The sequence below is a fragment of the Anomaloglossus baeobatrachus genome, chromosome 3 (assembly GCF_048569485.1).
Source record: "Anomaloglossus baeobatrachus isolate aAnoBae1 chromosome 3, aAnoBae1.hap1, whole genome shotgun sequence".
Lineage (NCBI taxonomy): Eukaryota > Metazoa > Chordata > Amphibia > Anura > Aromobatidae > Anomaloglossus > Anomaloglossus baeobatrachus.
In genome coordinates, this window is record NC_134355.1 from 421,319,579 (window position 1) to 421,332,578 (window position 13,000).

Here is a 13,000-nt window from a genome sequence, read left to right on the forward strand (position 1 = left end):
ATTAGTGTGTGCTTTGGGAGATATTTTCCATCTGACTTCTTAGTACCACAGATTAGTTTTATTTAATGTGGCAAGACATGTTGGTTTATTTTTAAAGCACATTTCTAGTTATTTTTCGAATGTTTCATACAGAGATGTGCATCATGCATCAGGGCGCACTGCTAAAAGTATGTGTTTATTAGAAATGGAATGCTGTACCATATGATTATGGCTTTTTTCTGCCCGATTGTCGTCTTTTTTTGAAATAAATTGTTAGGCGGGCTTTGCACGTTGCGACATCGCAAGCCGATGCTGCGATGTCGCACGCGATAGTCCCCGCCCCCGTCGCAGGTACGATATTTTGTGATAGCTGGCGTAGCGAAAATTATCGCTACGCCAGCTTCACATGCACTCACCTGCCCTGCGACCGTCGCTCTGGCCGGCGACCCGCCTCCTTCTTAAGGGGGCGGGTCGTGCGGCGTCATAGCGACGTCACATGGCAGGCGGCCAATAGCGGCGGAGATGAGCGGGATGTAAACATCCCGCCCACCTCCTTCCTTCCGCATATCCTACGGAAGCCACTGGATGCAGGTAGGAGATGTTCCTCGCTCCTGCGACTTCACACACAGCGATGTGTGCTACCGCAGGAGCGAGGAACAACATCGGACCGTCGCGTCAGCGTAATTATGGATTACGCCGACGCTGCACCGATGATACGATTAACGAGCGCAAAATCGTCGTAATTGTATAATCTAGGCTTTACACACTACGATGTCGCATGCGATGCCGGATGTGCGTCACTTTCAATTTGACCCCACCGACATCGCACCTGCGATGTCGTAGTGTGCAAAGCCGCCCTTAGTGTTAAAGGAAATCTGTCAGCAGTTTTTTTGCGATGTAATCTGAAGATGTCAATAGACAGGGCTTAAGGCACAGTTTTCAGTGATTTTGTTTCTTCTTAGGCTGTGTGCTCTTGTTTACTTACAACGAAGGCTTTATAACTAGGAAATTATCAATGCCTGGACTACAGCTGACATGACTGCCAGACTGACCACACCCCCTTCTCGGATAAGCAGCTCACTGTCAATAGATAATGTTCACAGAAATCCGGTGTGCGTGGCGTTGCCTTTCTAAGCTCTGCTACATCTAAAAACTGTAACATAACTGCTGCATCCAGTAAACTAAGTGATGCATCATTAGAATCAGGGTATCTTTTCCTATATTATGCTGTTCTGAGAGGAGGAAGCAAACCCTGGCAATGATTAGACAAGCGTGTAAATGTGTATGTATGTGTATATATGTAGATATATTAGACTAGATGTATATATAAAGCTGAGTGTATGTATGTATGTATGTATGTATGTATGTATGTACAGTATGTCTGCTAAAGGAATCCGCACTGTCGCATTTACAATCACGAAATTTTGCACAGACGCCCCATGTGACTCAGGGAACGTCATAGACTGTTTTGACAGGAAAATTTAACCCCATGCTTTACAGTTACTCTCTAAAAAAACATGCCTCCATTAAACTGAATGGAAGTGGGAAGATGAGGCTATTAATAGCAACTGTCAGTGGTTGCTATAGGAACAAAATAAACTGTTAGTATAAGAAGCTTATGTGTGAGGTAATAAGATGTCGGTGGGGAGACTGATAGAGAGAGGCAGAAAAAGACAGACAGACACACTGACAGAGACAGCCAGGCAAAGAGACAGACCTGGAAAGAGACAGCGATGGGAGGAGACAGACTGGGGAAAGAGACAGACCGGGGAAAGACACAGACAGACACCGAGAAAGCGAGAGAGAGACAGATATAGATATAGAGACAGACAGAGAAACTGATACAGACAGAAACTGATACAGACAGAAACTGATACAGACAGAAACTGATACAGACAGAAACTGATACAGACGCACAGAGACAGACGCACAGAGACAGACGCACAGAGACAGACGCACAGAGACAGACGCACAGAGACAGACGCACAGAGACAGACGCACAGAGACAGACGCACAGAGACAGACGCACAGAGACAGACGCACATTCGAAGAGAGACAGTGACTCTGCCCGGCTACTTCAGCTAGTATATAATATATGTGTGTGTGTGTGTGTAATATATATATATATATATATATATATATATATATATATATATATTTATTATCAGTACAGACCAAAAGTTTGGACACACCTTCTCATCTCTAGAACAACTGTTAAGAGGAGATTTTGTGCAGCAGGCATTCATGGTAAAATAGCTGCTAGGAAACCACTGCTAAGGACAGGCAACAAGCAGAAGAGATTTCTTTGGGCTAAAGAACACAAGGAATGGACATTAGACCAGTGGAAATCTGTGCTTTGGTCTGATGAGTCCAAATTTGAGATCTTTGGATCCAACCACCGTGTCTTTGTAGAAAAGGTGAACGGATGGACTCTACATGCCTGGCTCCCACCGTGAAGCATGGAGGAGGAGGAGGTGTGATGGTGTGGGGGTGCTTTGCTGGTGACACTGTTGGGGATTTATTCAAAATTGAAGGCATACTGAACCAGCATGGCTACCACAGCATCTTGCAGAGGCATGCTTTTCCATCCGGTTTGCGTTTAGTTGGACCATCATTTATTTTTCAACAGGACAATGACCCCAAACACACCTCCAGGCTGTGTAAGGGCGATTTGACTAAGGAGAGTGATGGGAGGCTACACCAGATGACCTGGCCTCCAGTCACCAGACCTGAAGCCAATCGAGATGGTTTGGGGTGAGCTGGACCGCAGAGTGAAGGCAAAAGGGCCAACAAGTGCTAAGCATTGCTGGGAACTCCTTCAAGACTGTTGGAAAACCATTTCTGGTGACAACCTCTTGAAGCTCATTAAGAGAATGCCAAGGGTGTGCAAAGCAGTTATGAAAGCAAAAGGTGGCTATTTTGAAGAACCTAGAATATGTCATATTTTCAGTTGTTTCACACTTTAAGCATTTAATTCCACATGTTTTAATGCATAGTTTTAACAATGCAAAGCATTTAATAGAGGTCTTGTTTCTGTTTTTTCTGGTGCAAAAAAAAAAAAAACGCTAGCGTTTTCTTCATTTTTTTAGCACAGTTCAAAAAATGTATGGAAAACAAAGTCTAAAGCAAAAAAAGCTAAAGGTGGCAATGCTTCAGATATGTTTGAAAGTGATTGTCCATTAGTATTTTTGCACCTGTGCTCGCCCCTATATCATGGGGGGGGGGGGGGTGCTGGTACGCCCTATTGTGCATTTGTGTCTGAACACTGTATTCATAGCATTGCTGTTTTTTTTGTTATTGTTTACATTTCTTCAATTGTGTTTGTTTTTCGTTCTAGCTCAGTGATGACTCCAGCCTTACATTTAGAAATTCTACAAAGTTTCCAAAAATGTCATTGTAAAATTTGAATTTATTTTCGGTATATTTGTTCACTGAATGACTATTATTGTATATGATTGTTTTTAGAAGATCAGCCTGCGGAAACTTGTAAAAGACGAAGACGGAAAAAGAGGAAAGTAAACTCTAAAAATGAGTCCACCTCTGACCGACAACAACACATCCAAAAAACTCCTCAATCGTTGGAAGGAGGAAAGATCAATAAAAACAAAAAGAGAAAATTGCAGAGAAAAAGACAGAAAGCAAGACTGAAGGCTGAAGGCAAGTGGACCAAAGGAGGAGCACGTCAGTCCGATATGTGCCAGAAAGAAGACCAAACAAGAAAGCAAGCTGATGAACACACAAAGGAAGAAGAGCGAAAGAAAAGGGAGGACTTGCTGGATTTCCTTCAGTCAACAGAAGAACTATATTTCTCTGATAGTATGCATCACTAAAAGAAGAATATATCAATACTGCTTGTGAATAAATATTAAAGCACCACTCCAGTGAGTGGGGGTTTTTTTTGTTTTTTTTTGTTTTTTTTTATTGCACCAGCTTTAAATCTAAGTCCCCTGCCCCCCTGTACTGGAGTGGTGCTTTAAATCCAAGTCCCCTCAATCTTCATCTTCTGTCATTGCTGCTCCTGTCGGTCTCCAGCTATTTTTTATTTGCCGGCAGCTCCAGTGTTTGCAGGAGTGCTCCAGAGGTCATTAAATAAATAAGTCTATGGGAACCTCATACTGGATCTTATAGCATTGTATTGGGAGCTTGTGATATAACTTCTGACTAGTCAGAAGGTACAGTCACAAAATGGCGCCGTGGGACTGGAGCAGCACCAAAAAAGCATGTAAATGTGGAGGGTGAGTATAATACCGGAGGCAGGGGACTTAGCTTTTAAGCGCCACTCCAGCGCTGAAAAAAACCCAAAACACTGGAGTAGTGCTCTATAGGGGTAGTCTTACATAAAAAGTCATTTTGATTCTAAAGTCTTTATTTAATGCAATAATCTCAACTAATTTCTAATATACTTATAATTTCTAATATACTTCCCTCACTACTCTCTAACTACATTTTCTTTCCTCCCACTTCCTTTTTTTATGACGCTGCAATACTCAAATAAGGTGACATCACTTATGGAGGCAATGCTGATCCCTGCACCTTGTGTTTTCGTCTTACAACACTCCAGCTTGTTACTGCTGATCTGAGGTGGCAACAGGGGGCGTGCTGTCATTGTGCACATTGCACAGTGACAGACCAGGGACTAGCCCAGCCCCTGAAATGAGGGTCACTGATCGCAGTGTCCGCAGCCTCTGCCACCTGATGATGCTTTGTTTGAATTTCCCAGCATGCACTGGGATTCTCAAATGAAACCTCTTCAACAAAGGAAGTGGTAAAAAAAGAGAAAAAAAAATAGTGACGGACTTTTTTTAATTTAAAGTATATTTAGAGATTAGTTTAGATTATGCCACTAAATAGGGATTAAGGATAAAAATTACTTTGTATGTCAGACCGCCCCTTTTAATGGTCATCCTAACTTGTCCTATAGTTACACAGTCATACTATTGTGAAAGAAGGTGCCATTTATCCATTATTTTATGTATTTATATTTATATGTGGTTGTCCCACCATTAATACTAGTCGTTTTCTGGTCACTGTAGTGTAACCAATAGCTATTGCATTGCCGTCAGGAAAGGACCAGCGCCATGGCAGAAATATAGCAGTATAGCTGTAAGGATTACATCTGCAAATATGTATAACGTTAGCTGCCAAGTGGGCAGGAGGCTGATTTCTGTCCAGAGCACTCCCTCAGCATCATAAACTTGCAGCATCATGGAGGTATCAAAGAAGCAAAAAATTGTTAGCAATACTGCAAAGTAGTTTAAGATGGCTATTAACTGACCATCAGGACTTTTGATATAAGAATAATTCATGAGAGAACTTAACGAATATGTCTCATTTAAAAACCCTGTACATCTTTTTATTGTCCAATATAGGGCTGGACAAAGTGCTGTCCTCTGGTCACATTCAGTCCTCTGACAGTTTATGTCCAGCCTGGGGACCGAGACAGCCAAAGGGTTGCACCGTGCCCGCGGCTGTCGCTGCTGCTGCCTGCCACCCTATTTCACCGCTCTCCACTGAATACGGTGAATACCTTGGTGGAGGTGGGGCAGCCAGCCCCTTCTTCCACTATCAGTGTGTGAGACAGCTGTGCAAAGGTTCAGTGCAGCAGATTGGGGAACTGAAGAGAGGCGAGTATGTGGTGATGGTTTTTTTTTTTAATATGCTTATGAGCTCATACTATAATAGGGGGCTATGTGGAGCTTCTGTACATACGGCTATGTGGGGACTCATGCTGTATATAGAAAGGTGTATGTGTGTGTGTGTATGTGTGTGTGTGTGTGTGTGTGTGTGTGTGTGTGTGTGTGTATAGGAGGCTATATTGGTATATTGGGCTGATGTATATAGGAGGTTATGTGAGGCTCATACTGTTTATAGAGGGCTATGTTGAACTCCTATATATAGTAGGCTATCTGGGGCTCATAAAGTACCTAGGGCTATGTAGGGCTCATCATGTATATAGGAAGCTATATGAGGGCCCTTACTGTATTTTAAAGGCTTTGTGAGGGTCTCTTGCTGGTCTTAGGAGCCGGTTTGGGGGCTCATGCTGTATATAAAGAGGTTATGTGAGGGCTCACTGTATAAAGCGGGGCCATGTGTTTGCTCACTGTATATAGAGGGGCCATGTGGGGCTCATACTGTATATAAGGGGTTATGTGGCTGCTCATGCTGTATATAGGGGGGCTTATACTGTATATAGGGGTCTGTGTGTGGGCTCATATGGTATATTGGAGACTATATTAGGGGGTTTGTACTGTGTATAGGGGGACTGGGTGGGAGCTCATGCTGTATATAGGGGGGCTATGTGTGGGCTCATACTGGTATACAGTAAAAGGAGATAGGGAATATCCGCATACTTAAAGGGGATTTTCCAACCAACAAAGTTAATTTTAAAATACATTTTAATCAATAGATCTTGGAATAATAATAAGATTTCCGATTGAATGTGATTTAAATAAAAAATGTTCCTGTGCTGAGATAATGTTATATATGTGTCCCTGCTATGTACTGTGTAATGGCCGTGTCTGACCGTGCAGGGACATGGTCTGATCATACCACAGCTCCTGGGCCAGGGAGGAAATAAAAGAGTATTAAGACATTTCAGCACAGGATCGCGCCTGATTTTTTTTTTTTTTTTTTTTTTTTTTTTTTTTTTTTTTTTTTGTTTCAGGTAAAACATTTTTAAAAAAAACAGGCAGGGAAATATTTTAACTAAAAAAAAAAAAAAATCAGCTGTGACCCCGTTCTGTATAGTCTTTTACTTCTTCCCCTGCCCAGGAGATGTGGTATGACAAGACCAGGTCCCTGTACGGTCAGATATGGCCATTACACAGCAGGGACATATACTGTATACTGTATAAGCACAGGAACCTTTTTTTTTTAACCACGTCCAATTGGGAATCTTATTAATATTCCAAGATTTATTGATTAAAATGTACTTTTAAAATGAATTTTGTTCATGGGAAAACCCTTTTCATTCTGCTCAATATTAAATTATGCAATTAATGTCATCTAATAATTATAATTACTTATGTTCATATTAATTTCCTCCTATTTGTTTGGCCCTCCTCACCAGTCACCAGGGAGCAACTCTGTAGTCCCTCTGTGACTGTATACGTGTTAACCCTCAAAGGGCACAATGTGGAGAATTCTCCAGGTGCTGGGAGTGGGCGGTCATGTGAACACAAGTATGCAATTTGCACCTTCCCACATTCTGCCTAGACGTGTCCGGCATCACTCCATTCACTCGCATTGAGCGAGGCCGCGCATGTCTTGTCGGCATGTTACCATAGTTATGCAAATCTCATATCCACGGTCACACGCCCACCTGCTCTCAGAAATGGAGAACCCTGACAGTGCGCACACTGCGCTGTAAGGATTCACAAGTCTCTGTACATATAGTGACTTCAGACTTGCGTCGCAAGGCTGGACAACCCCTTTAAATTCTCAATATGCGGGCTTTCATTGCCATTAGTGGGAGAAAATTAAAAAGTAGCACTGGCAGGGTGCACATAAAATCTAACCCAATTCTCACAGCATTTAACAGCAAACGTAGATGTATAGATGTCGTTTGGAAAGCTAATATTAATCCTGAATTGATATATTTGGAGCCTCTACTATTTTTTTGTCCTATTGTATGTTGATGAATTATAATTATTGTCAGGTTCCATTTCTATGGCTAAACTAAGTTCTATTAGAATGTTATGCGTATATCTTTCAGGCAAGACCAGATGTGCAGACTCTGCTCTGATGGTAGAACAGATCCTAGAGATTCTGGACCAGATCAAGAGTGGTGCAGTGCTTTTTTCTGAAGTTCAGCTCTTACATCATCTCAAAAGCCTGCTTCTCCTACAGGATATTGAAAGATTAAACGAATCTTTGGGCAGCTTCAAAGAGCAATCCTCCATGCCTCCTGGTATGTACTTTCTACTGTTTTTATATAATTCAGAGCTTCCATTCTTTAGTTACTATATATCAGATAACAGACTAAGAGTCTGCAATAAAACTACCAAGAACAGAAATGTATAGTTGTGGCCACAAGTTTTGCAAATGAGTAAATTTTGTTTTTCAGAGATTGCATCTGCAGCGTCTTTAAATCTTTAAGTGATCTGTTTATATGGTTACTGAAGAACAATTATAAGTTCATAAGTTTTTACACTTTTTTTATTGACCAATACAAAAAGCTTATGCAAAGACTCGATATTTTCAATGTTGGCCGTTATTTTTCAAGACGTCTGCCATTCGCCCTTATTTTCTAGACATCAGCTTCTGGGCCAAATCCTGACTAAGGCCAGAGTCACACTTGCGAGTGCCTCGCATGTAACTCGCGCGAGTCTCTCATTGAATCGCCCGGCATGGACTCACACTCTCAGGACAGGAGAATCTCAGCTGCATAGACATACATGCAACCGACCCGCTCCTGTCAGGAGAGTGCGAGTCCGTGCCAGGTGATTCAATGAGAGACCCGCGCGAGTTACACGCGAGGCACTCGCAAGTGTGACTCTGGCCTAAAGAGACAACTCATTCATGTATTCAGTGCTTGAAGTTTATTTCTGTGATTTTTGTTTGTCCACCTGTGTTTTTAAGAATAGACCCCAGGTTCTCCATGGGATTGAGGTTTGAGAAGATTTCCGGTCATGGACCCAGTCTTTCAATGTTTTGATCACCAATCCATTTAGTCATAATTTTTGTCTTGTGATCTGGTGCTCCGTAATGCTAGAAGAAACATTGTTCGTCATTGAGCAACGTATGATCTAAGATGTTTGCAAACATTGAATACAATGACATTTAAACTGCATTACTGCTATATCCTAGAATGGTAAAGTTGGAAGGGGCCTCAAGGGCCATTGGGTCTAACCCCCCGCAAGTGCAGGTTTTCCAAAATTATCTCAGCTATACGTTTGTGCTTGAAGATTTCCATTGATGAAGAGGTCACTACATCCCATGGTAGCCTTTCCACTGTCTAATTGCCTTTACTGGCAAAGCTTTTCCTAATGTCTAATCTGAATCTCCTTCCCTTTAAGGTCCAGTCACACTAAGCAACTTACCAGCGATCCCAACAACGATAGGGATCGCTGGTAAGTTGCTAGGAGGTTGCTGGTGAGATGTCACACTGCGACGCTCCAGCGATCCCACCAGCAACCTGACCTGGCAGGGATCGCTGGAGCGTCGCTACACGAGTTGCTGGTGAGCTCACCAGCAACCAGTGACCAGCCCCCAGCGCCGCGTGGAAGATGCTGCGCTTGGTAACTAAGGTAAATATCGGGTAACCAACCCGATATTTACCTTGGTTACCAGCGCACGGAGCTACACGTGCAGAGAGCAGGGAGCAGCGCACACTGAGCGCTGGCTCCCTGCTCTCCTAGTTACAGCACACATCAGGTTAATTACCCGATGTGTGCTGCAGCTAAGTGTGCACAGAGCAGGGAGCAGCGCACAATGCTTAGCGCTGGCTCCCTGCTCTCCTAGCTACAGCACACATCGGGTTAATTAACCCGATGTGTCCTGCAGCTACATGTGCACAGAGCAGGAGCCGGCACTGACAGTGAGAGCGGCAGAGGCTGGTAACAAAGGTAAATATCGGGTAACCAAGGACAGGGCTTCTTGGTTACCCGATGTTTACTGTGGTTACCAGCCTCCGCAGAAGCCGGCTCCTGCTGCCTGCACATTTAGTTGTTGCTGTCTCGCTGTCACACACAGCGATCTGTGCTTCACAGCGGGACAGCAACAACTAAAAAATGGCCCAGGACATTCAGCAACAACCAACGACCTCACAGCAGGGGCCAGGTTGTTGCTGGATGTCACACACAGCAACATCGCTAGCAACGTCACAAAAGTTGTTCGTTAGCAGCGATGTTGCTTAGTGTGACGGGGCCTTTAGTTTCATCCCATTGCTTCTTGTACTTCCCTGTGCTAATGAGAATAGATTAGCTCCCTCTGCACTATGACTACCTTTCAGATATTTGTAGACCGCTATTAAGTCTCCTCTTGTCTTCTGTTTTGCAAACTGTTCTTTTAGCCAGTCTTCATATGACATGGTTTGCAGACCTTCTACCATGTTGGTTGCTCTTCTCTGGACTTGCTCCAATATATCAATATCTTTCTTAAATTGGGGGGTATAAAACTGTACACAGTATTCCAGGTGGGGTCTGACCAGGGCAGAGTAGAGGGGAATAATGACCTCTCTTGATATAGATTTGATGCTTGTCTTGATACATCCCAGAATTTTGTTGGCTTTTTTTAGCTTCAGCACCCCACTGTTGGCTCATGTTGGATCTGGCATCTATCAAGTCCTTTTCCCCTGTGCTATCGCTTAGTTTTATTCCTCCCATACATATTGAATATACTTAGAAAATTAAGATACTTAGTGCACAAATTGGCTTGATGTGTGCCCATCCGCTATGGAAAGCAACTTTTTTCTAATGGGACCATGACCTAATTATTTGATTAATCAAACATGCTTCCTTTCTCGCCTTTTCATTGGGGGACACAGACAGTGGGTTATATGTTGTCTCCAGGGGAGGCTTGACACTAGGTTTAAAAAAGAGTTAGCTCCTCCTCCCACAGCATATAATTCCAGCTAGGCGGGAACTAGCTCAGTTCTTTTTAGTGTCAGCAGGGAGGCTGACACGTCTGTCCTGAGCCCCAGGCCAGCTCATGTTTTTTTTGTTTATTTATTTCTTTTTCTTTGTGATTTTATTCTATTTTTGACTATGGGGCAATACCAGGGTGTACTCACCCCCGTTCCCCCCCGTGTACGGGCAGAGGAAACCTGGCGTGCACAAGCCGTCCGTCTTCCCTCGCGCCCAAGTGGTCGGGTCTGCGTCCCCCTCCAGGCTCCCTGGAAGCACCTCACAAAGGTAGCTCCAGAGGGCTAAGCAGAGCCGAGCACCTGCTAGCCTTGAGCCGAAGATGCATCCCTGAGATCTCCGCATCCCAGGACCGACGCGTCTTCAGACGGAGCCAGGAGCAGGCAGGGAGATGACGTGTACCCGTCCCCTGCATCCAACCGCCGCCTGATTTGGCGCCGGTGGGGCGATGCAGGCCGTGTTCCCGGGGAAGCATCATAAATTTAGCTCCCGGTGTCTGCCTGCATTCTTAGCAACACCCCCTCCACTGCTCCAGAAGCCACTCCCTCTAGTGGGCCGTCTCTCCCCTCCATGCTGCCAGAGAACACTGGACGCCATTACATGTGGGGAGTAGACACGGGTGAGATCGCCTCCTTGGCTCTGCAACTCTGCAGCACTATATACCGCTCTGTTCAGCGGTATATCGCTGCCTTTCTAGCGGTGTGTGCCTGCTGGCTGGTGGTGTATATCAGCTTTTAGCGGTATATACTGACTGTGTCTGCAGGTATATACCGACTGTTTAACAGTGTATGCCACTTTTTACTATTGGTAGATACCAGCTCTGTATAGCAGTCCCTTTCTAATACTGCTAGTAGCTCCTCACCCACAGTAGTGTAATACTGCTAGAGGCTCAAAGTACTAATTGTACGTTTGTTTCTGACATGCGTAAAAACCGCAAGGGTGATAAAGCTTCCCAGGGATCCTCTATGGACCTGTACTATGCTTGTACCACCTGTGGAAGCTCGTTTCCCAATGGTCAAAGCTATCCATTCTGCCGGGGCTGCGATGCCCCTACTACAGTGTCACAACAGGCGTTGCCGGACAAGGGGGTCGTGCAATCTGTGGGTTCGGCCCCGGCCACCATTCAGGCAGCACCTCCGTCTGATGAGGCTATCCCTGCATGGGCTCTTCTGATGTCTAAAAGGTTAGATGACCTGGCCGCTCAGATATCCCAGCCTTCCACAGGCTCCCGCAGCCTCCCCCCGGCTCCACTCCCTCAGAGGAGCCCGCCTTCGTCTGGTGTATCATCCCCAGTACGTAAAAAGGCTGTCTCCAAAAGGCGCCATTGCGACCGCTCCGCTTCGTCTGACTCACACGATGGTCAGTCTGACTCAGGCTCTGTGACCTTTAGTAGTCACGATTCCCGAGACTCTGACTCTGATTCAGATGTCCCTTCTGAGTCTAGGCATATGGAAGACACTTTAATAGCGGCTGTAAGTCACTCTCTGTCGATTTCTGATCAGCCCTCGGACCCGACTTCTCAGTCGGCAATCAAGCGAGCCAAGAAGCCTCCTAAGTCCTTTGCCCAGGATCCGATTTTTCATCAAATCATATCTAAACGGTGAGATCACCCTGATCGTTCGACCGCGCAGTTGAGGCTGCGGTCAAATCTATTTTCCAGGCTTCGGGCTCCTCTCTGCGCCCCCTGTTTGCCATGACATGGGTGGCAAGAGCTATGAGCGTGTGGAGTAGGAACCTGCGCAAGTTGCTTCGCCCTTGCAATATTCCTCCAGAGGCTCTTGAGATTCTTGATTTGTTCTATCTCGCTTCTAATTATTTGCTTCACGGCTCCCTAGATGCAGCTAGCTGGTCAGCCCTAACGGCAGCCAATGCTGTCTTCGCCCGCAGGGTTCTGTGGCTAAAAATATGGAATGCGGACAGTGCCTCCAAGAAGTCCCTGTCCACACTTCCCTTCCAGGGTCTTCGTCTGTTTGGTGAATCCCTGGACAAACTCATATCTGAGGCAACGGGTGGTAAAAGTACCATTCTACCACAAAAGCGGCCTGTAGCCAGAAATTTCAAAAAATCTTCTTGGCGCAGGCAGTCCTTTTGGCCTGCCCCCCAAAAACCATCGGCCCAAGGACCATCCCAACGCTCAGATCGAGGATCCGGTCCCTCAAGGGGCTCTTCTTGGCGTTCCCACTCCAAGCAACCTAAACCCAAAGGACCTTGCTCTGTACATGCCCCCTTAGCATGACGCCAGGTATCCCGCAGATCCGACTCCTGTGGAAGGGCGGCTTCTGCTTTTTCGGGATATCTGGCTAGACCACACTCACGATGCTTGGGTTCGAGAAATCGTCACCTCAGGTTACAAGATCGATTTCCATTCCCTGCCGGCCAACAGGTTTCTGCGTTCTCGTCTTCCAAAGTCCAAAACGCAAAGCCAGGCCTTATTTCAG

The 13,000-nt window shown here is 45.0% G+C and overlaps 1 protein-coding gene across 2 annotated transcripts in view; it reads left to right on the forward strand.

The window, feature by feature from the left end:
- The window catches only part of ERICH1 (glutamate rich 1), an 81,772-nt gene that overhangs the window by 51,355 nt on the left and 17,417 nt on the right, over positions 1-13,000 (forward strand). For both annotated transcript variants that reach the window (XM_075340331.1, XM_075340332.1), the window contains exons 4-5: positions 3,445-3,795; positions 7,694-7,888. In XM_075340331.1, coding sequence (XP_075196446.1) covers positions 3,445-3,795; positions 7,694-7,888 — 546 coding nt within the window. The remainder of the gene's footprint in view (positions 1-3,444; positions 3,796-7,693; positions 7,889-13,000) is intronic.